The following is a 26,724-nucleotide window of genomic DNA, read 5'->3' as shown; positions in this document are numbered from 1 at the left end:
AAAAAACACACCATTCCCTCCAAATGCCTGTCCAGTTCCTCAAATTTATTCAACCTATCCACTTCCACAACGACAGATGGAAGTTTGTTCCAGCAATTAACCACCCGCTGGCTAAAGGCAAATTTCCGCACATCTATTCTACTTTCCAAATTTCCACACATCCTTTCTTAATTTGAATTTATGCCCCCTTAGGTTCGTAATCTGAACAAGTGGAAGGATCCCATCAGAATTCAGCGTGCTCAACCCATTCAAGGCCTTATACACCTCGATCAGATCACCGCGCAGGTGCCTAGTCTCCAGCCACTGCAATTTGCAGAACATAAGCCTCTCTTGGTAAGAGGATCACTTCATTCCCCTCACCAATCATGTTGCCCTTCTCTGTACACGCTCAAGCACATCTACATCCTTCCTAAAATGAGGACTCCAGACCTGTACGCATTACTCAAGGCGTGGCCTGACCATTGCCTTATACAGAGGGACAATCACCTCCTTTTCCCTGCTAGCAAAATTCCTATGTATCATTGACAAAACCCCATCACCTGCCCTGGCAGCCTGTCTGCATTGCTCAGAAAACTTCATATCTGACTGCACAATTACTCCCAGGTCTTTTTCATTTTCTACAACCTTAAGTGTAGTACCACACAGTTGGTACGTTTCTCTGGGGTTACTTCTACCCATATGCAGTACTTTGCATTTGTCAAGGTTAAACTTCAGTTGCCACTTCTTAGCCCATCTCCCGAATTATCTAGATCCTGTTGCAGTAGCACACTGCCATTACTGTCAGTAACAACCCTGCCAACCTTTGTATCATCTGCAAACTTCAACATTAAGCCTGATATACCTTCATCAATATCATTGATAAATATACAAAACAACAGTGGACCCAACACCGAACCCTGTGGGACTCCACTAATAACATTAGTCCACGAAGAGCAGCACCCATTGATTACCACCCTCTGTCTTCTCCCACTTAACCATCCTTTTATCCATTGTAGCAACTTACCCTTAATACCATTCTGCTCCAATTTGTACAATAGTCTTCCATGCGCAACAGTGTCAAAAGTTTCCAAAATTATATATGATATGATTATCAAAATTATATATAATTATATATATATGATATCAAAATTATTTTTTGAATCCAGTTCCTTTGTAACCACATCATAATATCCTATGAAATTTGTCAGACAAGACTTTCCCTTAACAAACCCATGCTGTGTCTGAATTATTGCTGCAGTCTTGTCTAGATGATCCTGCAATGCATCTTTAACCAGTGACTCCATTATTTTACCCGGAACAGAAGTTAAACTAACTGGTCTGTAATTACTCGTGTCACCCTTCGATCCACCTTTGTGAATTGGAGATACATTTGCACATCTCCAGTCCGTGGGAACCTCCCCTGAGTCCAAGGATGCTCTCATAATTATGGCTAAGGGTTTGCTTAGTTGATTTGCCGCCTCCTTTAATATAACTGGATAGATCCCATCCACCCCAGGTACCTTTCTTATGTTTAACTTCAACAATTTCTCCTCCACTTTGCTCTCAGTTATTAAAAAATCACCCTACTACAATTAAGCACCCTACTACAGTTTGATAACCTTCTGCCATTTTCAAATCTTAATAATTCCTCACGTGTGAATGTAGATGCAAAATACTCATTCAGTTTGTTTGCTATCTGAGCAGGATCATCAACAGTCGAACCATCGATGTCAAGTGGACCAATCAGATTCATCCTCTTCCTTTTAGAGTTTATATAAGTAAAGAAATCCTTGCTGTTTTTCTTAGCATCTTTTGCCAAGGATTTCTCGTAATCTGCCTTCGCCTGCCTAACCTCCTTTGTGACCTGATTACAGACTAGCTTATATCTGCCATAGGCTTCTGAGTTGCTTGATAATTTATATGCATCCCATGCATTTTTCTTCTCTGTCACGAGTCTCATTAGTTCATTTGATAGCCATTTAGGCCTAAACATGTACAAAAATATACTATCAAAAACAATATTCTGCTGCAATCTACTGACAAATTTATTAATTCTATGATAAAATAAAACTAATGAATGGATTTCTACAGTAATCATTAATAACCTACTTTATATGATTCAACCGTAACAAAATCCAACCTCAACAATTAATATACATGGTCTCAGTTCTAATCTCAATGATGTCCTTTTCCACTTAGCCTACCAAATCCCATAATACTATTTCTTACAGAATCTCAGTTATCAATTGATACAACCACTGCTCATCTCAGTTGCCCAAATTATTCGCTCTATGATTCCTTTCGCCTTAAAGGTGGTACTTGTGCATATGTCCGTTCCGATATTCCCTGTCAGAGACTTGGTAATTTGGAGTCTCCTCTTTTCGATCTTCTTTGGCTTAAAATCTCTCTACCTCATTGTGTCAAATTCATCTGTTTTCTCTACCCTTCTCCAAAACTCCACTAATCACTTTAAATTCTTTGACATCCTCTCTATGCAACTTTACTTTCTCCAGTCCCACTTTCCAAACAGTGAGGTAATTTTCCCTTTGGTGATTTTAATGTTCACAACTCCAGTTGGCTTCCATTTTCTAATCACACCGACCCAGCTGGTTGAGATGCTGAGTCTTTTGCAATTACTAATGATCTCGCATAGATTGTTCATTTACCTACCAGAATACCAGACAATCCTAACCATACAGCCAACACACTGTCTTTTTCTCACAAACAACCCTTCTAAGTAGATGGTCGAAATGAGTGATGATTTAGGCACCTCAGATCGCAACTTGATGATTGTCTCTTCTCCAATGGAGCCTTTATCTCACAACTATTCCCAACCTCGTGTTGTTTGGCATTACAAGCATGCAAAATGGGATGACCAGCGTGATTTCTTGTCTTTTCCTTGGTCGGATTAGAGATTCAAAACTTCTGATGTCAATATTTCCTCAGATTGTGTCAGTGAAATTATTCTTGTAGGAATGGAATCCTTTATTCCACACTCCACTTTAAAATCTCGTCCTTTATCTAAACCTTGGTTTTCCAATAAATGTGCTAAGGCTGTTCAAGAGAAGAATGTTGCATATCGTAATTGGCTTGTTTCCAATTCTTCAGTTGTTTCATTTTCTGCCTACACCAAAGCTTGCAACAATTGTAAAGCAGTTATTAATAAGTCCAAAATAGATTTTGAACAGGCTAAGAGTAGAAATCTTGCTTCTTGCACTAATGGTAGCCAACCATTCTGGTCTCTTGCCAAATCTTTTGGCCACAAATTTTGCCCATCTCTGCTCCCACCTCTGCAAAACCAGATGGTTCTGTTGTCACTTCAGCCAAGGATAAAGCTGACCTGCTAGTATCCCATTTTTCTTCCAACTCATGTATTAATGATCTTAGTAAAACACTTCCCACCATTCCCGACACGCTCCATTCAATGCCTGCTGGGGTCATCCATCAAAAGGATTTTGACGAATCTTGATGCTAAGAAAGCTCCAGGTCCTGTTGGTATTTCTCCACTTGTTCTCAAAACCTGTGCCCCTGAACTTACTCCTGTTCTTTGCGGCGAGTTTTCATTTCTTATTCCAAAGGTGTTTTTCTTTCTGCTTGGAAATTTGCTCATATCCAGCCAGTTCATAATAAGGGTGACAAATCCCTCCCATCCAATTATCGTCCCACTGGAAATACTTCTACTCTTTCTAAAGTAATGGAGAAATCAATTAACCGCCAACTCTTAAACTACCTAGAAACCTTCCATCTGATCAACGATCGCCAGTATGGATTCCATCAGTTTCGATCCACTGGTGATATTCTGGCTTATGTTACCCATTTATGGACAAATTAAATGGAAAAGTTCGGTGAAACACAAGCAGTTGCTCTTGACATCTCGAAAACCTTCGATCGTGTTTGGCATAAAGGTCTCCTAAACAAGCTTCCATCTTATGGTTTGATTTTGTTTTGTAATTGGTTATCCTGTTTTCTCTCTGATCACTCACTGAGGGTGATGGTAGATGGCTCTCTGTCTTCTAACTTCTCCACTAATGCTGGTATCCCCCAAGGTTCAGATCTTATCCCCACTCTTTTCCTCTTGTACATTCATGACCTTCTTCCATTGACCAGAAATCCTATCCATAGCTTTGCTGATGATAGCACATTGCATTTCACTTTCCAGTTTGAGAAACCTCGCCCTGCTCAATCAGCTTCAACTTCTCGAATTTCCGCTACAAATTCCTTAAATGCTAATCTCCTGTGGGGCAAAGATAACTTAGTCGATTTCAATCCTTCTAAAACTCAGTGCTGTCTTCTATCTTACAAAAAGCATTCTTCTGCTCCTACGCTTATCTTTGGTGACACTCCGATTTCTAGGCAAGATGATATATCTCTTTTTTGGGATTATCCTGACTTCTAATCTCTCTCGGCACAAGCACATTACAAATATTGCTTCCTCTGCATCTAAAAAAACTTTACTTTCTCTTTCGCTCTCGGGGTTACTTTTCTTCCAAACAGCTGTTCACTCTGTACAACTCGCAAATACGCCCTACCATGGAGTATTGTTCCCACATCTGGGGAATAAATAAATCTTTAAATCTTTATTTGTCCTACCAAATTTAAAATATAGGTATACATTGATAAGTGACAAATTCCCTCCAAGGCAGAAAATGCCAGGGGATCCCAAAAGAGATATATCATCTTGCCTAGAAATCGGAGTGTCACCAAAGATAAGCGTAGGAGCAGAAGAATCCTTTTTGCAAGATAGAAGACAGCACTGAGTTTTAGAAATCCCCAGGGGAAGTGCCCCAAAGCCTTTCAGGCTTCTTGATTCCATTCAGAAGAGGGCAGTTAGGTTAATTAATGATTCATCTCTAACAGAGTCTCTCCAGTCGCTGTCCCATAGACGTACTGTTTCTGCTGCATGCCTCTTCTACAGATATTTCCATGGGCACTGTTCTTCCGAATTGGCTTCTATAATTCCCGCTCTCTCTTTCAAAACAGTCCGAATACGTGCCGCCAGCCAACTTCTATTTATTGTCCCACTTCAAACTCGCAGAACCAACTTTTCATCTTCCTCGTTTATTCATTCAACTGCTGTTTTCTGGAACAACCTTTCGTATTTCCTGAAAATTACAGTCTACAGAAGTTCAAGTCCAATGTGAACAAATATCTTTTTTCGTCTTCTCAATCTCCAACCTAAGCACGGTGCTAAGTACTATAGGTTCTAATAACTCTCGTGTTTGGGGTTTTCATAAAAAAATAAACTTATGGGGGAAAAAAAGTACTGACAAATGTCTCGCCTTACTAGCGCTCTGTTAAATTTAATAATTCACACCTTCGTGCATTATTAAATGTGCAAATATGCTCCTACTATTACATTACATTTCGGCTAATTTTAACCCAACCATAATAGGGATATGAATAGTTAAGCAGAATAGCTACATCCGGTTCTGCTTGAAAAAGGACATGAGGCGTCAGTATATTGTGTATAATTGAGTATTCTTCAGTCGGCTTGTTTCATGAACGAAAAACTCATGCAGCGCTCGCCTGAGACCGACTAACTGGAACACGATGTAAAAATCCCGTAAAAGTTTCAAAACCAAATGAGTGAAAGCTTTACGCGAAAAAAATAATTACTCGTGAAAAATACACATGGTAAATGTCATTTCATTTTATTTAAACTTGCAAGCAATATAACACTGTACTTACTGTGTCTTCACCATCGGCAGGACAAGCAAATTAATTGTTTCTGTGCTGTAAGTGTAGAGCGCTAACCTCCTATCCTCGACCACGCTATGACGCTGTCCGCTGATCAGTTTTTTCTGGCTTGCAGCAAGTGGACGGTGAGCTGCATGCATATCCTTAAGCGTGACCTGAAAGGAATTGCAGTAAAATCATGAAAGTCTAACACAGATCGGGCTTATGAAGAAACAGAGCTAATAATTACGGCTACTCTTAGCAGAATGAAAGCACTACTCAGTTGAAATACCAACGTTTTTTAAAAATATGAGTAATATTAACTGTTCATTTCATGGTAAGTTGAATATCTAGAGAAAAGTATTAATGGAAACATTTTTCCTAAACTGTTTGAAGTGTACCCCAGTCTTTCCAATGTCCAAAAAATGACCTTCATAAGGTCCAAGGTGGGCTTATCCCTTGATTTTCTGAATAAACATCCATTTTCTTTAAAAAGAACTTGCGTCTGAATACTTCATGAAGTATAAACGCAGTATTTAACGAATATACACAGTGATCATTGAATTATGACTACCTACCTAATACCGTGTTGGGCCATCATTTGCACTGACCACTGAAAATGTCTGAAAACGTTCGTAGGGATCTGCAGCCATGTTGCCTGCAAGGCATCCACTGTGACGGAATAGATGCGTGTCGATACGCCTCACTTCCTGTTCCAAAACATCCTACAAGTGTTCAATTGGATTGAGGTCAGGCGATGTTGGAGGCCAATCGAGATGGGTGATATCGTCACTGTGGTCCTCGAACCACAGTCTGGACACGATGACATGGTGCATTATCGTCTTGGAAGATTTCGCTTCTGTTCGGGAAAAAATTGCAACGTGTTAGGATGCACATAGTCTCCTAAGAGCTGTCGGTAGGCCTCACCAGTGAAACACTGGACCATACACACCGGGGTCCTATTTCAGGCCAGCAAAACATGTCCCATAGTAAGCAACCACCGGCACCTCCCTGGATAGCGTATTTACTTTAAAGGAAACAAGTCAATAAAATACTGAGTAATACCTACCATTTCCTTCAGCCACTCGGCCAGAGGTCGCTGTCGGGCAATATGCAGCTTCAGGTCTTCATCTTTTGTCAGAATCTTCTTTTGGGTATCAACCAGTAACATTCTGCCTGGACGGAGACGCCCCTAGAATATAAAAACCTTGGGTATTTTAAAAGTTACATTTCTTTTCTAAGTTTTTAATTTGCAATCGTAGCCAAAAAAAAAAAAAAAGGTAAGTAATGTTTTTAAACTACAAACTCGTAAGAAATTAATCCAACAACAAAGCCATCCTTGGGTGGTCGAGTGCCAAAATAAATTGTCAATGAAACTGCCAATTTACTTTGCAAGCAGCTCACACACTTGAACTTGGTTAACACCGAAATCTAGAATGGCTGGCCATAATAATATCATGGAAATCTTGACATCGTAGATCTAATGGGTAAAAATATCATCTTCAGGTTATGGAAACCTTGACATGGTCGATCTAAGATGTAAAAATCTCATCCTCAATGCCAACAGATTTCTTCATATACTTCTCTAAGCTGGCCTTTTGTAATAAATAAAAATGTTCTAAGCAGAATAAAATTAGTTTACCTTTTGCACTATTTTCTCATACGGAATATCTAGAACTCCAACTTCACTGGCCATTATTACATAGTTATCACTTGTCAGATAGTATCGGGAGGGCCGAAGTCCATTCCGATCTAGAATGGCTCCAATATGTCGCCCGTCACTAAAAGTCAGGAGTGCTACAAATAAAAATAACACCTATTATCCTTGGATATATGCTGACTTGCGAGGAAATGAGAAAATTAAAGATATCAAATAAAACGGGTCATTATAAAAGAACTGCAGTTTTCCTGGAACACAATTTCCTAATATTCAGAATTTCCATCAAGATTCCAATTGCAATGACGCCGACCTTGAAATGTGGTACAGAAATTAACGATGTTGATGGATTTTTCATTTTTAGTGCTATACTGAATATTTTCATCGAGTATTCATACGAAATTACTGAGTTGGAAGTCCAGGACAGGCATCAAACACCAAACGCGAATTCTTGTTCCACATGGGGTCTTGCAAGGGAAACTCCACACATCAGTCTTGACAGGGGAAGAGTTCTGTACCACTTTGTGTTCGAGGACAAAAGTTCCAGATTCAGTTACCTTATAAAGACCCTGTTTAACATAAAAGAAACAAATGAATACAGATGGGCTGATCAAAAAAAGTACCGAAAATGAATGCATGTCTACGATAAACCTCCACGAGGAGGTAGCTCTGCTTCGGTGAACGTTGCCGATTAGACATGTTTACAGCTCATTCCATTGCTTCGGTCGTTCGTACTTAGAAGTATTTGAGCGACCAAAACGTGTTTTTTTCTTTTTGAGTGGGAATAATCATTTTAAACGTGGGACCAATGTCTTTGTAAGCAATTGTGGAGGACCTTCAAAGAGAAAAAATTTGTGAATCGATAGCTGAAGTGAGTGATGAATCGATACCCGAGAAATTTAGTGCGAATTGACACAAATTGACTATGGCCTCCATGGCCGAGTGGTCAGGAGCGAGAGTGCAATAACACACTACTCTTTGAGTAGACGGGGGTTCAATCTCCTGCCTACTAAATACGGTCCATCTACCTGCACTGGACCAGCGTGGCAGATTATGATCGATTTCCCTCAACAATGAGCCGTTGAGGAGGCTTCCATCCTGCAGTGAATTGACACTGGCTGCAGTTTACCTTTACCTTTTTTTTTTATTGACTATTCGTGAAGTGGCTTAAGAGCCAGGCATATTTTTACATCACACGTGAAGCCATTTTAAGTGAATATTTGGGATGGGTGCGTATCGCAGAAGTTCGTTCCACGTCTGCTGAGAAAGAGTAGGAACAAAACCGCTTGCCTCTGGCTTTTCCTGAATGTGTAGAAACTGATGAAACTTCTTATAGATATGGCTCCATGCAATGTTTTTCAAACCTAGAAAACAAAAAAAAAAAAATCCTGAAAGCAAAATAATTTGAAGATGTGAAAAACACAAAATGCGACATAACCGCTTTTGGCGATTCCGAAAACTGAGTCTCAGAGACGCTTCCAGCTTGTTGGTTATTAGGAGCATCAGCCGCTTAGACTACATTGCATCATACGCATCAGGTCAGTTCAAATGTGTTTCTAGAGGCCAATTTTCACGTTGTGCAGCTCGAAAAACCCGGAATAATTCACGGGGGTAACCCTACTTCCTCCACCTGAGATCAGCTAACTACATCCCCGATTGAAGAGACCTTTAGAAATTCCTTCAATCATCGACGAGATTCGAACCTGGAACTCTCCAAAAGAGTAACAAGTGGCAAAACACTACTTTCACTGGAGGACTATACTTTCAGCACTCACCTGAATGGTAGAATAAGTATCTACATGCTGAAGGAGTCTACTTTTAAGGGAACTCCCATCCCTGAAAGTATATCTTAGTTTTCCCAGTTTCAGTCTTGAACGTTTTGATCAGCCCTCATACATTCTGGTTATAATGATCATTAATAAGGTGGGAAAAATATGTGACGTATTTGGTACTTACCAGGTCCATCCCAAGGTTCCATAGCACATCCACTCCACTGATAAAAATTCTTCTTCTCCGTGCGCATAAATTTATCGTTCTGCCATGCCTCAGGTACCATTGTCATTATTGCCTAGAAGAAACAATTGGCTATCACCAACAGAGCAATACTAGCTAAATACTCTTATGAAATTTATATTTCCTCACTTACATTATATGACGACCCCATTTATAAAAGAAAAATATCACCAAATCGTGAGAATATTTAAGAATTTACCTCAGGAAGTGACCGCTGTCCGGCCATCACTAGAAATTCCAGGACGTTATCTACACAGCCAGAATCAGACAAGTTGGGCTCTACCACGGGATACAGCTTCTTCAGATCCTCTCCAAAAAGATGGCTGTACATCACACCTTCTCGAGCCCTCATGAGGTTAACATTTCCTCTAAGGGTATTAATCTCTCCATTGTGAGCCAGCATTCTGCAACCATTAAAAATATTAAAGAATCAATAAGCATGTTCCATTTTTAAGAACTAGTTATAGACCTCTCGTAGAAATAATGCTGACGTAACTCGCGAATCCGGTGAAAATTTACTAAACTTGTAATAACCGGACATATATCTAAGATAGTATTAGCTCAAGAACTATTTTCATAAATAAAAATAAGCTACTTATGATAATTCCAAAAACATATGTTGTTGACGATGGATTGAGCTGTTTAAGATAAGTGTCCATCAAAGGGAACCGCATCTATTAAGAAACAGCTTTACTAATGAGCGCAAACGTGGCAAATATGCGTGGATTTCTACCTTAAGGGATGTGCTCTTTCCCAACTTGGAAATGTATTAGTAGAGAAGCGAGCATGTACGAGGGCCAAATACGTCTCGAAGTCAGTCTGTTGCAAATCCTTGAAGTAGGTCCACAACTGAGTGCATGTCAACTGTCCCTAAAATTTAAAGAAAAGAATGAAAAGTTGTTAAATAGAATTTGATTTTCATATCGAATAGCACAGATACAAAGCCTGATTAAAATTCCAAAATAATTATTCAATATTCATGATTCCAGACCCTAGAGAGAACTTACCTTATATACCACTGTCTCGGTGGATAGGCTACAAATGTAAAATCGGGCGCTGTTGGGTGGAATTTGATGAGTAGCCCACTTCCGTAAAACAAATACCTGAAAATGAAAACTAAAATTCATTATTTTTAATAGAAATTACTGTTAATTATAATTTATACAAATGGAATAAAATAGTCCATGAGAACTGGCACACTGGTCACTTTAAGTTCCGTTTCCCCAAATTTGATTACTATTAGTGAAAAAGGAATTTAAACATTTGATAAGAACTCTTGGTAATTACGAACTTTTATAAACTGTTAGAAATAACATTTATTTCCAAAATTACTTCCACGACTTATCAAATTCACCAGTTAAGATTTCTTCTGGGTTTTCTCTAATGAGTATGAAAAAAATCTTTAAATGGCTATGAGATCGAAGAACGTTTTAAAAGCGTTCTGAAGGAAAATTAGTAATTGAGATTAGGTACCATAATTATAATTATCGCCAAGTTTCTCTAATTATTATTATAAATAAAATGGAACATTAATTCAAATTATAGTTTAGCTAGGAAAAGTTTAGTATTTGAAGTAATATTTCATCTTAGCAACAGTTACCGCACAACAGTAGTTCTTAACTATGGAAGTTCGCCTTTTTAAAAAGGTAAAAGAACCCCAGCTGTACTGTAACAACGTACATGCTGATGGCATTCTTCCTCTTGCTCAGACTACACACATGAGGGGGCATAAATTCAAACTGAGGAAGGATGGCTGCAGGATAGGTCGAGGTTCCCCTTCAGCCAACGGGTGGTTGACCGTCGGAACAAATTTCCGCTGGTGTTGTGGAGGTTGATAGCCTAAATAAATTCAAATTTATTGGAGGGAATGGACAAGTGATGTAGGAAATTTGGCTGATTCTTTATAAGCTTGCTTCCTTACATCATATGCCACTAATAATAATAATATCTAATAAAGAAAAGGGGTCGATCTAACTCTCCGATTGTCTCCATAATATTCACCAATTCATATTATTTTAATGGTACCGGTGCTTGCTTTTCATAATGGGATCTGTATTTTTTCTGTAAAAATATGTGTACCACCAATTTGCATGTTGTGCGGGCTGAAAATCCAGGAATGACTCAAGGGGGGGGGGGAACTCTAGTCCTCCGCCAGACAGGCTAACTACAGCGATTGAAAAGAACTTTAGAAATTCTTCCAGTCGCAGACAGAAATCACACTCAGAACCAATTATGCGGGGGTAGCATAGTTCCAACAAGTTAGAGCGTGTGTGTACGCATTAAGCTCCAAAGCAACTAAAGCCGTGAGGCGTCAATATATCGTGTCTCTAAATTTCGTGTGTTCTGTGGTCTTTTTGCTGGATGAAAAACCCGAGTTTCTAGGAGAAAAACACCATGTAACCAACTCCCCTCGCCTAGTTCAGATATTTTGAAAAAAGCCCATAAAAATCCCTCGCGTCATTGACATGATTCGAACCCATGCCTTTTCCGATCTGTGCGGACAAGACTGCGATTATATCATGCCAAGCTGCCACCGAGACCACATAGAGGCTATGAAAAAAACACATTTTCGATTTTAGTTACCTAAACCGAAGTACATATACTTGTGCATTATTCGATTTCGCTATTTGCTGGACGAAACCAAGTGTGAAAAGACCCATAAAAGTTCCTGACATTCTTCACGGGATTTGAAGCAAAGTCGATTAAAACTTGACGAAAAAAAATTTCTGAATCGCTACAGCAGGTAGTGGAGTGATTCAAATTATTTTTAATGAGTGATCTCTTCTGCCATCAAGGGGATATGACTCATAATTTTGGTAGGAAGACAATGCAATGTAAGGTGATAAATCAATTACGTATTTTAATCTTTTCCATTGAAAATTTGTTTAAAGTGATTTAAATTATCAAGTAATATGTCCCATCATGATATTCTCATAAGGCGAAAACAGTGAACTTGTGGTTAACACATTTGGTAGACTCGCCGTCCTCCCCACATCGGGTGGAAAAGACCTGAATTCGAGTGGCGTCGATGAGGAATTTTATGGGCCTTTTCACAATGTAGCTGAGTTAGAGTCAGGCGAGGGTAGCATGTTTTTTTTTTCCCCCGGAAACTCTGGTTTTTCGTCCAGAAAAACAGAAAATCGACCACAGAACACACGCAATTTACAGACACTATATAAGGAGCAATATGGCCTTAGTTGCTGATGCTCGAAAAACTCTACTACTACAACAAAGAAAAAAAAAAGTGCATTTTTTAGTTAGGGATATCCTCACTACGTATCAATGCATTGTTGCCTAGCAACTAACAGGTAGTACCTCTAATGGTGAATCTAGAAACCAAGCAGCTTGTATTGTTCTAGGGTTTTTAATCGCACGTGCAACTTACGCCATATTGCGCCTTATATAATGTCTGTAAGTTGCTTGTGTTCTGTGGTCGATTTGCTGTTTACTAAACCAAAAACCATACTGTCCTCGCATGAGACCGACTAACTCAGTCAAGTTGTGAAAAAGATCCATAAAAAATTCCTCACGTCATTGATGGGATTCGAACCCGGGCCTTTTCCACTCGGGGGAGAGGACAGTGATTACCCCAACTGTTCTACCCATGAGGGCGCAGCTTGGGTAAGGAGAACTCCCAACTCCAGTTGAAACTGTTCTCATATAACTAATGTATAAGCAATTCAAAATGTCCAGTTAATTTCAACGAGCTTTGCTACTAGTTACCACCATTATTATTATCATTCTATGAATGATAATAAAATTTTTATCATTTCGTGCATTACAGCAGGTTAATTTTCATTTTAGGCTACCGGTCTATAAGAGACAAGGAGAGAAATTAAATAAAAACCGGAAATTACTCAGATTTTCTATTTTATCCAAGGAAATGGAACTGCTCGTTTAACCGAATAATTGGTACATGACTTTAATTCTATTAGCTCAGATTAAGGACAGAAATCAATTTTAGATTATAGAAAATTCATTTATTCCTTATTCTACTGTGTCTAAGAAAACAATTATCGAAGCTGGAAATACCCAGACAAGACCATGACTCCTTTTATCGCCAGAACTTTCAGTAGCACAAATCTGATCCTTTTCTTTTCATTCGTCACTTAACTAATTATCCTCAAGGGTAGCACGGTGGTTACGGCTACTGTCTTTCCACAGCGTATGGAAGAGATCTAGAGCTTGTTTCATATCGTGGCCCAGTTAATAGCTCTCGGTTAGTTTCGGAAATAGTACTTTCCTGCTTCCTTCCCAATCGTGTATATTGGGTCTGCTTTAGTTTAGAAAATAATTGCTAAACTTCTAGTACTGGCTCACAAATATTACAGTCGAACAAATGATGAATAACACATCTTCCCTATGAAAAGTGATCCGGAACAAATCGACAAAAGAAACTTGCCACCCATCAAAAAATTAGAGATAAGGACCGATTCTGGTGCATTAATATAATTGTGGCAATTAAACGATAAATATTTGACGACGAAACCGAGTATACTTATGATGGGTCTCGGTATTATTCATGAGCATAATGCACACAGTAACTGATATGCGCATCACGCGAAAAAGAAGTGTCTGCTTCCAATGCCGAGAAGCACTGCAGAAGACCTACATAGCTACGCCAAATCTATTAAGGAGCTGACGCAGAAATCAATAGACTGAGGCGCTAAACACATCACGTCTCTTCGCAATTGATTTCGTGTCCGCTTTATCTCCGCCTTTTCTGAAATCAAAACCGACCAACGAGCATCTAACGTAACTCAAAGAAGAGATTTTCATTACCAATTTCGTTTCATCCCGACCCATTTACTAGATAATAGATATAAATAAATAAATACACCAACACAAAATATCCTACCTAAAGCTCGTGGTTTCAAAGCATCGAAGTTCACAGTTTCATGTTTTAAAGCATAAGTTAGATCTCTACAGCTTATCCCTAACGTCGACAACAAATAACATTCTGTAAAGAACCAGAATTTATCTCAAATATAAATGCATCGATGAGCTCCACATCTAACAAAAATCCAAATGATATTTCTGTTTAGTCAGCAGGTATCGCAAATAGAAATTTACTGTAATCAGGTAATTAATACCAATCTATATTGATTTAGATTGATTAATTAATACGATTCTTGTTAAATTTCTATAAATTTCCTGAAATAATTTCCACAGATTTAATGTAAAATAATCGGAGATTCCAGGCAGAGTAAAAGCCTAAAAGGGATTCTTATCTCACACAGGTTCCATTCCTTAGAGTTAGGCTGCTTCGAAACTCAGAGATATGCTGAAATGCTTGCTGCTTCTTCGAGTATCGGTTGGAGAGTCATTAGCAACTTCGCATAACATGTTTTTGTAATTTTGAACATAGGCTCTCTAGGGTTATTCCGTTTCTGGAAACGGACTCCGTCTACCTACATATTCAGATGTAGGGTATGAGAAGTTTGAAATGGCAGGGAAATGCATCCATACCTTAGATATACATCAGTAAAAACTGTTGTTGGTAAATAACATTCAGAAGCCAAAAATAACACTGATAAACAAAAGAATACTTTTTTTCTGTTACACATATTCAAAGCAAGTGAATTTGAAAGTATTTTCTTGGCTGATTTAAAATATTAAATCAATTTTTGTCCTCAGTGTCCAACAATAAGCTTGGGCTACACTTGCCCTGGTACTTCTTTTCCACTGTGGAAATAGTTTAATGGAAATGCTCCCCGTGTTCATCACCAGCAACTTCTAGGTTTTCTGGAAAGTCCAAATGTGAATCCAAGAAATGGATCTTTAGGGATATTTTACATAGCCTTGAAAAGTTCGTTGACTCTTTCTTGGTAATTTTCAGCCTTGAAATCCCCCAAAAAATTTTCACTAACTTTTTAAGTGAATTCCATGAAGTTCGTTCAACTTCATTCAAATGTTCTTCAAAATGTTCATCTTTGATTTTGTTCCCACCGACTCCAATAAATTTCTCTTTCAGGTAAAGAAAACCCGCTTTGACAAAATTTTTCATTAAATTAAGTTTAATATGCAATAGCCGCAACAGAAATTTATCAGGAGCAGTGGATGGTTTGCAACATTTTTCTTTCCTGAAATCAGATTTTTTTTCTTTGAGACCACTTTTTTTTTAACATAATGGTTTTTCTTATCTCTACTGTCTCATTCACAAATACGTAAAGCAGCAATACTTGGTGTAGCCAAGTTGTAGGCCTAGTAAAAGAGCAACCACTTTAAGGTCACCACAGACATGCCAAGAAAACTGCGCTGATAGTTGACGCTTGTCAAGAGAATTTGTTATAATAGGTTTCTTTCATGGTATTTCCGTTATGGATGGTAATGCATTTCCGTTATGGAACAAAACTAATTTCAAAGTCGCTTTTAAGGAATCGACGAATAAGCACCATTCAGCTGGATTATGCAGGTGTCTCAGAGCTTCCATTAGAGAGTTCACATCACTTCAGTAAACAAAATCACATTCTTGAGAAAATAAATGGATAAATGCTTGCTGACGTTTACAAATACGAGGAGGGTCCAAAATAGATTTGTAGTCACACAGAAGTACACTGCTCAACAAAATTAACAGAATACGTAGAAAACGTGGTGTAACTCGTGCAATGAAGCGGGACAAAATTTGGTATGGTAATGTATCATAGAATAACGATGAATTGATACTGCGACAAACTTCGGACAGGTATAAGGGACATTTATAGGGGTTGCATAAGAATTACAAAAAATTCACATTAAAGAAGGATACAAGAAGCTCGAAAATATGATCACATGACTCTCAAGGGTGTCCCATACGTGGCCAACTGCTGCAGCCAGCACGATCACAGACTTAAATCCCATCGAACATCTTCAGTTTCAAGATATTCCTCCACCACCTTAGCTCTGTGTACAGTTGCGTTGTCGTGCATGAAAAGAAAATCTGGGCCAACCTCTCACCCCTAAAATGTCGCACATTGGGTTTGAGGATCTGTTCTTGGTACCTCAGGGCAGTTACGGTACCCCAAACAAAAACATGAAGAGGGGTATGGCGGCTGATAATTATTCTACCCCACACGAGGACGCCGCCTCCACCGTAAGTGTCCCTTTCTCTGATGTTGGAGGGTTGTTAGTACTGCATTCTGATGTTAGTACTGCATTCCTTGTCTGCGGATGAAATAACGTTTAGAATCTGTTTGTAGGCTAAAACGGGGCTCAGAGAACACAACTGTACCCCATTTGTCAGAGCTCCAAGTCACATGTTGGAGCCGCTGTTTATGGAGAAGACTGCCCGGTTACGTTGGTATAACAATTCAAATGTGGAAGGACCTCAGTGCATGATGAAGAAATCCCAGGACTCCCAACAACTGCTGTAACAAAAGAGTGTTGCAAAAATTGAGTCATTAATCGTGGAAGATCGTGGTATTAGCGCCAAATAACTAGCTACACAACTCCAAATTAGTATAGGGTGTGTGTGTGCAGAACGTCAACCATCAATCGTTGCATATGAATAAAGTGTCTGCTAGGTGGGTTTCCAGACTTCTGACCCCTCACCAGAAGAAGGGAAGAGCACAACGTGCACATGAAACGTTGTCGATGTGCCAAGAAAAGCAAGAGGAATTCTTTTCAAAACTAGTCACCATGGATGAAACTGCCAAAATAATGGAAGCATGCAGAATCACCACGCCCCAAATGGCAAAGGTACAAATTTGTACAAGCAAGTTCTGGCTGTGATGCTGTCAGTTTTTTGGGATCAGCATGGTACAATACTAACAGGTTACTTCAAAAGGGCTGTACTGTGATGGCGAAGTATTATTCCAACATTTGAGTTGCAAACTGCAACTCAAAGCTACGTGCTGCTATAAAAGAAAAAAAGATGGGGAAAGCTGTCAAAAGGTGTAAGCCTGCTCAGCGATAATTCCCCTGCACATTCCTCGCATGCTACAGAGAGGATGCCCACGAATGTGGTTTTGAAATATTGCTGCATTCTGCTTATTCTCCCGACCGTAAACCCTCGAATTTCTTCTTCTTTCCTGCCCTGAAGTCCTTTCTTCGTGGAAAACATTTTGCTGCTGATGATGAGATGAGTTCTACTGCTGAGTAGTCGTTTGAAGGACAGTCAGAGGGCCTCTACAAAAGTTTATTGAGGAGGTGGTAAAAATACAGTATATCATTTTGTCTGGTGACTATGTTGACATTTTTCATGGTGTTTGTTTCAACCTTATATCACAACTACTTCCGGGGTAAATAAAAAAAAAATTTTTAATCCCCTCGTGGCATAATTTGATGTCTCTTGCAGGAAATTCCATCCTTTTAGCCTACATATATGCCAAAAGTTCAGCTTCATCACGAACAAAATCATATAGTTCCTCTTCAGATATTATTAGTTTCCGAGGATGAACGTGTCACTTCATATGTGGGGATCACTGACTTGATACTCTTCTTCACAGCCATTCTGACCTCCCCATCAAAATCAAATTCATCTGGTCCATCTTTTTCGTCCAAATTAGAAGTTTCTCCGGTGGCTTTGGTACAGGTAGTTCTTCACTGTGTGAAACAGGTCTTATAGCTGATGGTAAAAACTGCAGCCATCATCAATCCACTGCAGGATGGAAGTCGTCTCAACAATTCATGTTGAGGGAAATGGACCATAATCTGCCAAGCTGGTCCAGTGCGGGTTGGCAGATCGACCGTATTTAGCAGTCAGGGGCTTGAACCCGGTCTACTCAGGGTGTGTATGCTATTTCACTCCCGTTGCTGACCACCCGGCTACGGAGCTGATGGTATATTTGGATATTTTACTGTTTCTGTAGAATGGTCTTTTTGTTCTCTCCAAATCACAGATACTGAAAACGGCACATGACAGTGAAATTCATTTAACGAGGCAGTAAGTAATTTAACAAAACAGATACAGCAGAAATGACGGGCCCCACTTATCTTGATCACCCACTTGACATCTGAAATAAAGTTCGCAAGCTTCTCTTTAACTAGAGAAGTGAAGTTTCGTCTCTTGTGATTTAAAAGTTAGCTCACCATATATATAACAAAAAGCATTAGGGTGAGTGATACATTTACGAGGCATCTTAGGTTAGTAAATACACAGAAACATTTAAAGCGTATACAAAAATATCACAAACAATAATGACCCTAACCAAGTGACGCCCGACGCACAACTGAGAGAGAAGTCTACTCTTTAGAAATAAGCAATATATCGTCAGGTTTGAACAGCCATCTGCTACAAATATTGAGTTTCGCGTACGGTCTGAACATGTCTCAACCTGTCAGACCAAACATTCATTAATTTCGTAAAATCACACTATTACTATATCATCACTGTATTATTTATATCAAATTTTGTGTTATATAAAAATTGAGCACAACAGAGAAATTCTGTTTGCGTTTTTGCATTCAGCAACAAAAAATACATAAGAATTAACAAGAAATGTTCATGAAAATTATCTACTATTTCCAAAGGCAATTAAAACAAAACGCTTCAGATATTAAAAGTCCACTTTAATTTTCGGGTATTTCGCACCAATTTTCTATTATTTGCTTTGCTCTTATAATCAGAGATATGCAGCCAGAGACTCTTATAACCAGTAATAAAAAGTAGCCATTATTCCGTTATAAAATGGATTTTTTCTAAAGGAACAATGAACATAATTTGATTGGACACATTAACATATATATGTGTAAAGTACCCGTTGTCTTCACCATATTCGTTCGTTCGTCCGACCGCATGTAATAACTCGATTCCTAGTGAATGGATTTTCATAAAACTTTGTTTGGCTCATTTAGAAAGATTTGTCCCGTCATTCCAAATTTCATTAAAGTCGGAACGATAGTAATCCGGAAATTATTTATATTCGCGCCTAAAAAAGAAATTAATTATTATTTTTTTTTTTTTGGCGCGTTATGAAATATGCATAACGCGCCTATTGTCTTCATCACGTAATAACTCGGCATCTATTGGATGGATTTTCATGAAATTTTATATTTGGGCTTGTTAGAAAGATTTTTCGAGCCTTCTCAAATTGTATTAAAATCGGACCAAGAAAAATCCAGAAATTGTTATTATTTATTTATTTCATACATACGCATAGACTATCTGTATATTGCACCTGAAGCACTGCTTCGACGGGATTTGATTAAAATCTTTTCCATCCGGTGTAGGGGATAGGGGTTACCAGTGACCCACCCCTAGTTATGATCAAAATAAGCTGTTTTTTTTATTTTAATGTTACATGATTAAAGCTCATTTATTCCCCGGAACACTGCCTTAGTTCCCTTAGAAAATTTTCGGACCGCCCCTGATCAGAATGAAGAATTTGCTATGATCATTCTGAAAACGTTTTACAACACAAAAACGGATCACACTATTAACCAAAAACTGGTTCCGAAAAGTTCGAAACCAGTTTTGAAAAGCTCTGAAATACGTTCAAAACTGCTTTTTTACTCCAATTATAAGCTAATGCACATCAATTCAAGGTGGATAATCCACGTTTAGAATTTAGGAACCAATTTTAAAATTGATACCTTTTTAAAAATTTATATATCACAATAAAACGATTATCCAAACAAACTGAATATCAGAATTGATCAATCTCCAATTAGTGACAAAATCAATACGATGTAAAATTTAGCAGTTTTATGCAAACAATAAACTAATTGCACTCATTTAAAACAACTGTCCATATAATTTGGTAAGGCTGCGTATACATGTTTTCAACTATATTTTCTCTGCGCATAATTAGTTGCCTTTCCCCCCCCCCCCCCAAGATGCGTGTTCTATGCTGGTACTTCAGAGCAAATAAAATATTGCACTCAAACTGCAATTTTCTCCCGACTTCTCATCCATTAACACGATTCAATGAAAATATTAATAGTAATTATCCTTAATGTTCGATTCCTTCATGATGCCATTTGTATAATTAACTTTCTGTACACGATTTTCGTTAGCCATTACAAATTGCGTAATTTTAATGCCAAGAGCACTTCCTTTAATTATTTCCTTATCAGAAAACAGCTACTAAAAAACCATCGATTTGAATGACAAAAGATGCACTTCGATCAGTATAAAGTTTCTTCTATCAAATTACATTAGATGACGTCATTCTGTTTTCCACATTCCTCTTATTAAGAACACTGGTGGTTGTTCTGAACGTACTTTATGCTCAATTGCTTCGTATTTTTTAGATTTTTATTCATGTATAAGTATAATTGTTCTGAAGGCTGTAACCGTAAGATTCTCTGTTCTTTCAAGTTTTCCTGTCGTACCTTAGGTAGAAGAAAAAAAAAAAACTGTGGTTGGTGCCAAAATAATTTTAAACATATCAACCTCACCCACATACATCTCATATTAAGCTATGAAATGATGTGACAGATGGAAGCATCAGCTGAATGTCACACTGGCGTCCTCTCTTTCAGATAGATACAAAATTACTCAATCTCTCCAGAAATACATTCTTTTAGGCAAATCGGTCGGGTGGATTCTACATGCATATTGGAAGTAACCTGAATATCGCATCTGGAACACAACGAAAGCAGCTTTCAGAACAATAAGGTTCATTAAGAGGTGCAACATTTTCAAAACTGATGTCGCCATCAACATTCTTTAAAATGTTTTGGTTCTGCCACTCCTCGACTACGCATCTGCAATTTGGAACCCGTACCATTGCTGTCCTGATTTAAGGAATGAAGAAGCCCAAGAAAGCAATAAAAATATTTCTTTTTCAGAAATGGAATCATCTTCGATAACGTCCGTCCTGAGTTCTGCCCACCCTTCAGTCTCACGTACCTTACTACAACAACAAAGAAAATATTGAGAATTAATATTTCTTTATAAAATACATTATATAGGTTATAGAGATTCCTGACCTAAATAACATTCGAGATTCATGGAAGAGCGTCTTAGAGGACACTTCGGCTCAATAGCTGCATAACTGATCGTGACAGGTATTCAACATTCACCACGAATATCATATATATACTTTGCTTTCTTGCTAAAAAATTATGTTATTTTTAAAAAAATAATATTAAATGTTTTGATAAATAGAATGATCAGTAAATATACTGAGGATGTAATTACGATAGTCAATTTAATGCTCTGATAGAAATGGAAATTGTTATTATTTTTATGAAATTGTGGCGCCATCTGTGTTTCAGTGTAGAAACTGAATAGCTGCCAATTCTCTTCGAAAGAGACAAGGTTACTAAGACCTTTATAAAGTTGACCCACACCCAGTTTTATCCATCACTTGGGTGCTTTAAGGTACCGGGTCAGCGTAAGAGTATAGATACCTAGTGTCGCCAGCTATCGATCAATTAGGTCTGGAAACGTGCCAAACGATTCAGAATTTGTATCCTGCTACAATCATCATTTATTTTATTTATTTATTTTTTTAATTGAAAGCGCACTTCCCATTTTTTTTGAGTTCGTTATCTATCTATTCAATAGAAAATAACCAAAAGAAACGGAAAGGAGAATTCACATTCTTGGATGTACAGTACCTAAATCGATAAAAAAAAAAGTATTCCCACCATGGATTCGGAATTAACGCACTGAGACTTATGAACCAAATGCAAGATAGCGTGAATTTAGGTAGCTATAAAACGAAAGGAAAACAAATTGTTTCATGAAGGAAAGATCGTTAACACAGTGCACTTCAAATCACTACAAACACTACTTTCATCTGCGCATATTCATCTCCCTTCAAACATTAAAAATAAACTTTCGAAAAGAAAACAAAAATATATTTAAATTATACGTTCTATACGTTTAACCATACATGAATTTTCTAATGATTCTTACAGTGCATCAAACATGCCAAGAACACTAGTTGTAATGATCCAGAAAAGAAATTAGAGAAGTCATAACTGTTTAAATAACTCGCCTCTCTCTTAAGTTTCTCCTCGTCCATGTCCTTTCCAATTAGGAAGACTTGCCTCATGTAAGGTTCTGACTGTCGTGCTACCACACCCAGAGAACTATCATCGACAGGAACATCTCGCCAGCATAGCACCTAAACAGAAAACGAAGTTCGTTTCAGAGGCAAAATATCCCACCAATTATCAATTTGTATACTAGAGGTAGTACGATGCTTCAAAGTATTCTCCATTTCTAAAGCAAAAATTATATTGGACATAAGGATCCGCTAAAATTAGTGTAGTGATTTTATAAATAACGATTTCTTTCTTTCTTTTTTTTTTTTTTTTTTTTACTTTTTTTGGAATTAAAGTACCAAAATATGCTGCGGCAACTCCCTCATCGAACAAGTGAACAGTCTTAAATATCGTGAAGATCTTCACAAATAATAATGACCAAAGCACAGAAATTAGAAGCAGAACCGGTATGGCCAAAGAAGTATTTAAGAATCTGAAGAATTTCCTCTGCGACACTAAACTGGATTCTCAAAAAAAGATATCGAATAGCCAAATGCTACACTATGGAGCACCCTCCTATATGGATGCGAGATCTGAGTCATACGGAAAGCAGGAAACGAGAAGCCTTCGAGATTTGGTCGCTCAGAAGAATGCTCAAAATTCCATGGACAGATCGAGTCATCAATGAGCGGGTCCTTAAGACGGCAGGGACCACAAGAACACTACTAATTACAACTGCAAGGAGGAAGACTGCCAAACTTGGGCATATTATAAGAGGCCCCCAATAAGACCTGCAGAGACTAATCCTGCAATGGAAGATTAAGAGCAAAAGGAAGATAAAGAAAAAGTGGCTTGATAACATCAAAGAATGGACAGGGGGTCTTTCGACACAATAACTATTTCATAAAGCAAGGAATAAAATTGGCTCGAAAACGTTGGTCTCCACTGTTCAAATTGAACACTGAACCTGAAGAAGAAAAGAAGCAATTAGTGAAATTTCTGTTATAGAAAGGTGGGCAATACAAAGTTTTCAAATTGTGGAAATGTATTAAAAAGATTGCTCTATTGTCGCCGATCGAAGAATGTACTGAAGAGAAAAACATCTTCAGAAGAGACAGCAATTGAATGTTCCTCCCCTCTGGACACATCATCCGTCGATGTGTGGTACGATGTCGACAAAGTGAAACGGTTGTTAATAGGTAATAAACAAAGCCTGTAAAAACGGGGGCCTACTTGCCAAATTAGATCGGAGGACGTTCATCGGAACTGCGAACCCCTGAAAAGTCTGAGGCAAATTATGAAGAAGACTTGAAGTGCTATTCCAACAATGTATAACTTGTCAAAAAATCTGTTCAAATAATAATGTTGACAGGTTGTAACTGCTGTTGGAACTCTTCCCCAATGTTGGCCAGATTTCAAAATCGTTGAAGTCCAAACAAAGCGTATTTTCATTTAAATGGTTTCGTTAGCTGTAAACCACAGAAAATCGACGCTACATGTGCGATGTGCAACTATGGAGAGCCGAGTACTGGGCCGTACTTCTTTAAAGATGGCCAAGATGTGGCGGCCAGAGTGATCAACAGAGAAACTCGGCGAAAGATAACGGCACATAATCGAAATCTTTCCTCAAACCAAAATTGGAGGACAATCCACCGGAGTTGTAATTTCAACAAGAGAGATCAACACTGGCGAGAAATATAGCCAAAATCAACATATGGCGAGAAATGTTTTCCAGCTTAATTTCACGCTATGGAAACATGAACTGGCCTGTCCATATGCACACCCATGTGGGGAAGCTCAAGGTCCCTCAAGAGCATTTGATGCCTGAAAAACGCTACCAATGTGGAACGCAAAGAACCCCATAAAATTTTCTAGGCACACCTACTGCCCAATCTTTAGAATTGAAGAACTTGGATTTTTCTTGTGAGGGGGGGTTTAGGTATTCCCCTCCCACAAGAAAAGAAGGAGGCACACATAAATTAAAAACTTTAATTTAAATTAAAACATAAATTAAAATTCCAAAAAATAAACAATTTTCCATTATTATTTCAGAAATATCAAATCCCTACACTAATTTTGTCAGACCTGATGATAAAAAAAATAATTAAAATAAATAATACAGTACTTGGTATAGCATCTTGACAAAGCTACTTCTTATTAAAGTATAATACTTCGAAGAATCTAACCCAACGAAGATTAAGACATTGGCGAAAAAACTTAGCTACAAGTAGTTTGCAGTTTACACACGACCTCTTACAATAAAGGGAAAAAGTGCCTGAAATAAAGTTCATTCAGTAAATATTAAAATTAATAAAATAAACTTTTATTTCGTTATTCGAAATCGAAGTAAAGAATTCAAATAAGTAGATAATATTTTATTATTAAAACTATGTCTCTACGTGAAATATTACCTGTAGATTTAAAGTTTTGGCTATATTCTCAAACATCTTTTCACACTGTTGTGCGTTTTTTTTTTCCAGAAAAAATATTCCAGTAGCGTACTGTCTTGGTGACGGCAAGGTGATTCCATGTTCTTCTCTTTGTAAAGAAAGGTAAGAAAGAAAACGTTAAAGTACTTAAGAGGCAATACAAGGTTATGAAGAAATATGAGAATATTACACAATGTTTATTCTATTCATGTTGATTAAAGAATTTCAAAGGATCCTTTCAGAATTCTTGCTTTTTAAGAACTAAATGTTGTCTTATCTTTATCTGGAAAGATTATTTCATGACGATCCTTATAAAAATCCACGCTATTCCACAAATTACCATCAACATCGTCAGAACTTTTTCGCGCTTAAATCAATAAATCCTTCCTGGTTCAGAAAGCAGTGACGTGAACCGTTAGTTGAAGTGCTGGAGGCCACCTGATCATTATATCACGACTTGGTAGAATCCTAAGATGAATTCATTATGTACACACAATCACGTCACCGCTCTTGCATGGGTTCGCCCTAATATTTGATAAGGGAATTAACAAAGGCAATCGTTACAATTTACACTCGCAAAGAAAGAAAGGATTAAATTATAAAACAGCGTCTTTTAATGACACGAAGAAACAGTTAAACCGCCATGGGAGTTTCGCCAGCTGCAGTACCAGCAGAACAAATGAAATGCTGGTAGACTCGTTACCAAAGATAAGTCAAAAAGTTTTTTCTTTGAACTACTTGTAGTAGAAGCAGACAACAGCCATGCGAATTTCTACGAGGCCAGGAGCAAAATACATCTACCAGGGTAAAAAAAGGTAATTAATAGATAAAAATAAATACACCATCTTCTTGAAATCTCAAACAGAGGTAGTAGTTCATCCCATCCTCCCCTCAGCAGTTCTCATGATCATGGCGGAGAATGCATCCCCAATCAGCTGAGCTGGACAGGAGTCCAGCTCGTTAGCTGAGGATTGGGGATGCATTCTGGATTTGCCTGTTCTGCTGAACGATAAACCTTGCTATCTACGCCCGAGTCTGACTAACTCAGCCACGGTGTGAAAAAGGCCGATTAAAGTTCCTCGCGTCATCAACGGGATTCGAACCCGACCGTTTTCTACCCAGTGTGAGCAAGACGGTGAAGATACCACTGTGCTACCCAAAGGAAGAAAATAAGTTAGAACTATCCAGGGCCAAGTCTCGCATGGTGCTGCTGAAAGGGAAATCGATTATAACAGAGCTCCAGTGGTCCAGACTCCCGCCGAATCTCTGAAATACACCCAGTTGGTGACATACTTGAGAATAAGAACTCTACAGAAATAATGAGAAAAGAATATAGTAAGAAAGATTTATAAACGGAGAAAAGGACAATCAGTATGGAGCTATAGATTAAATGACAGAAGTGATGGAACAGTTCCGACCAGGGGAGGGTTACTTAATGGATTTCTGCCTTGTGATGACGAAAGAACGGCCTGATGCGTATCTGCACGAGACCATGCAATGGTAATTCACTTAATCTCGCTCTTAGTCATGGACTAAGAGCAAGATTAAGTGAATTAGGAATAGAACCTTCTGGCTTATGTCTTTGTGGGGAGTTGGACACTTCAGAACACATACTATGGCACTATAGATATTATCAGGAAGCTCGTAGAAAAACGTGTGAAGAACTGGAAGTGCAGGTTTTGCAGCAATGAGAAGTATTTGTGAGTTCACGATCTTATAGAATTTTTGTGAAATAGGTTTTTGAAAAAAGAAATCTTAATATGGCCGAATTAAGAATTTAACTTAAATACCTCGATTTTGGTATATTTTACGTGTTTTTAGGGTTTATGCCGAGTACATTTTTATGAGAAATTGTAATGCATGCTCGTTTATTATATAAATGAACACTATATTTTTATTAAAATATTTTATGGAATTTATATAATATTGTTTTATAGCTATTTGTTTTGGAGTTTTAAATTTAAAATTTGATTACCTTACTTGAATGTTGTATGTATGGCTTTCTGCCTCAAGTGAAATGAATTTTATTTTTAAATTATATGCAATGTTGTTTATACATAAAATAAGTTTGTAACGTGGATGGGCTAAAAGCTCAGGTAGAGTTGTTTTACA

At 38.0% G+C, this 26,724-nt stretch overlaps 1 protein-coding gene across 2 annotated transcripts in view; it reads right to left on the bottom strand.

The window, feature by feature from the left end:
- LOC150083637 (uncharacterized) overlaps positions 1-26,724 on the bottom strand; it is a 164,242-nt gene that overhangs the window by 65,685 nt on the left and 71,833 nt on the right. For both annotated transcript variants that reach the window (XM_090378095.1, XM_090378096.1), the window contains exons 4-12: positions 24,595-24,721; positions 22,195-22,323; positions 10,333-10,428; positions 10,059-10,195; positions 9,525-9,729; positions 9,269-9,380; positions 7,298-7,452; positions 6,725-6,847; positions 5,668-5,831 (exon numbers count right to left, since the gene is read on the bottom strand). In XM_090378095.1, coding sequence (XP_090234221.1) covers positions 5,668-5,831; positions 6,725-6,847; positions 7,298-7,452; positions 9,269-9,380; positions 9,525-9,729; positions 10,059-10,195; positions 10,333-10,428; positions 22,195-22,323; positions 24,595-24,721 — 1,248 coding nt within the window. The remainder of the gene's footprint in view (positions 1-5,667; positions 5,832-6,724; positions 6,848-7,297; positions 7,453-9,268; positions 9,381-9,524; positions 9,730-10,058; positions 10,196-10,332; positions 10,429-22,194; positions 22,324-24,594; positions 24,722-26,724) is intronic.

This window comes from Mastigoproctus giganteus, chromosome 7 (assembly GCF_048544385.1).
Source record: "Mastigoproctus giganteus isolate SK-2022 chromosome 7, ASM4854438v1, whole genome shotgun sequence".
Taxonomy (NCBI): Eukaryota; Metazoa; Arthropoda; class Arachnida; order Uropygi; family Thelyphonidae; genus Mastigoproctus; species Mastigoproctus giganteus.
The sequence above is the reverse complement of the archived record's forward strand: the minus strand, read 5'-3'. Positions and strand labels throughout refer to the sequence as shown.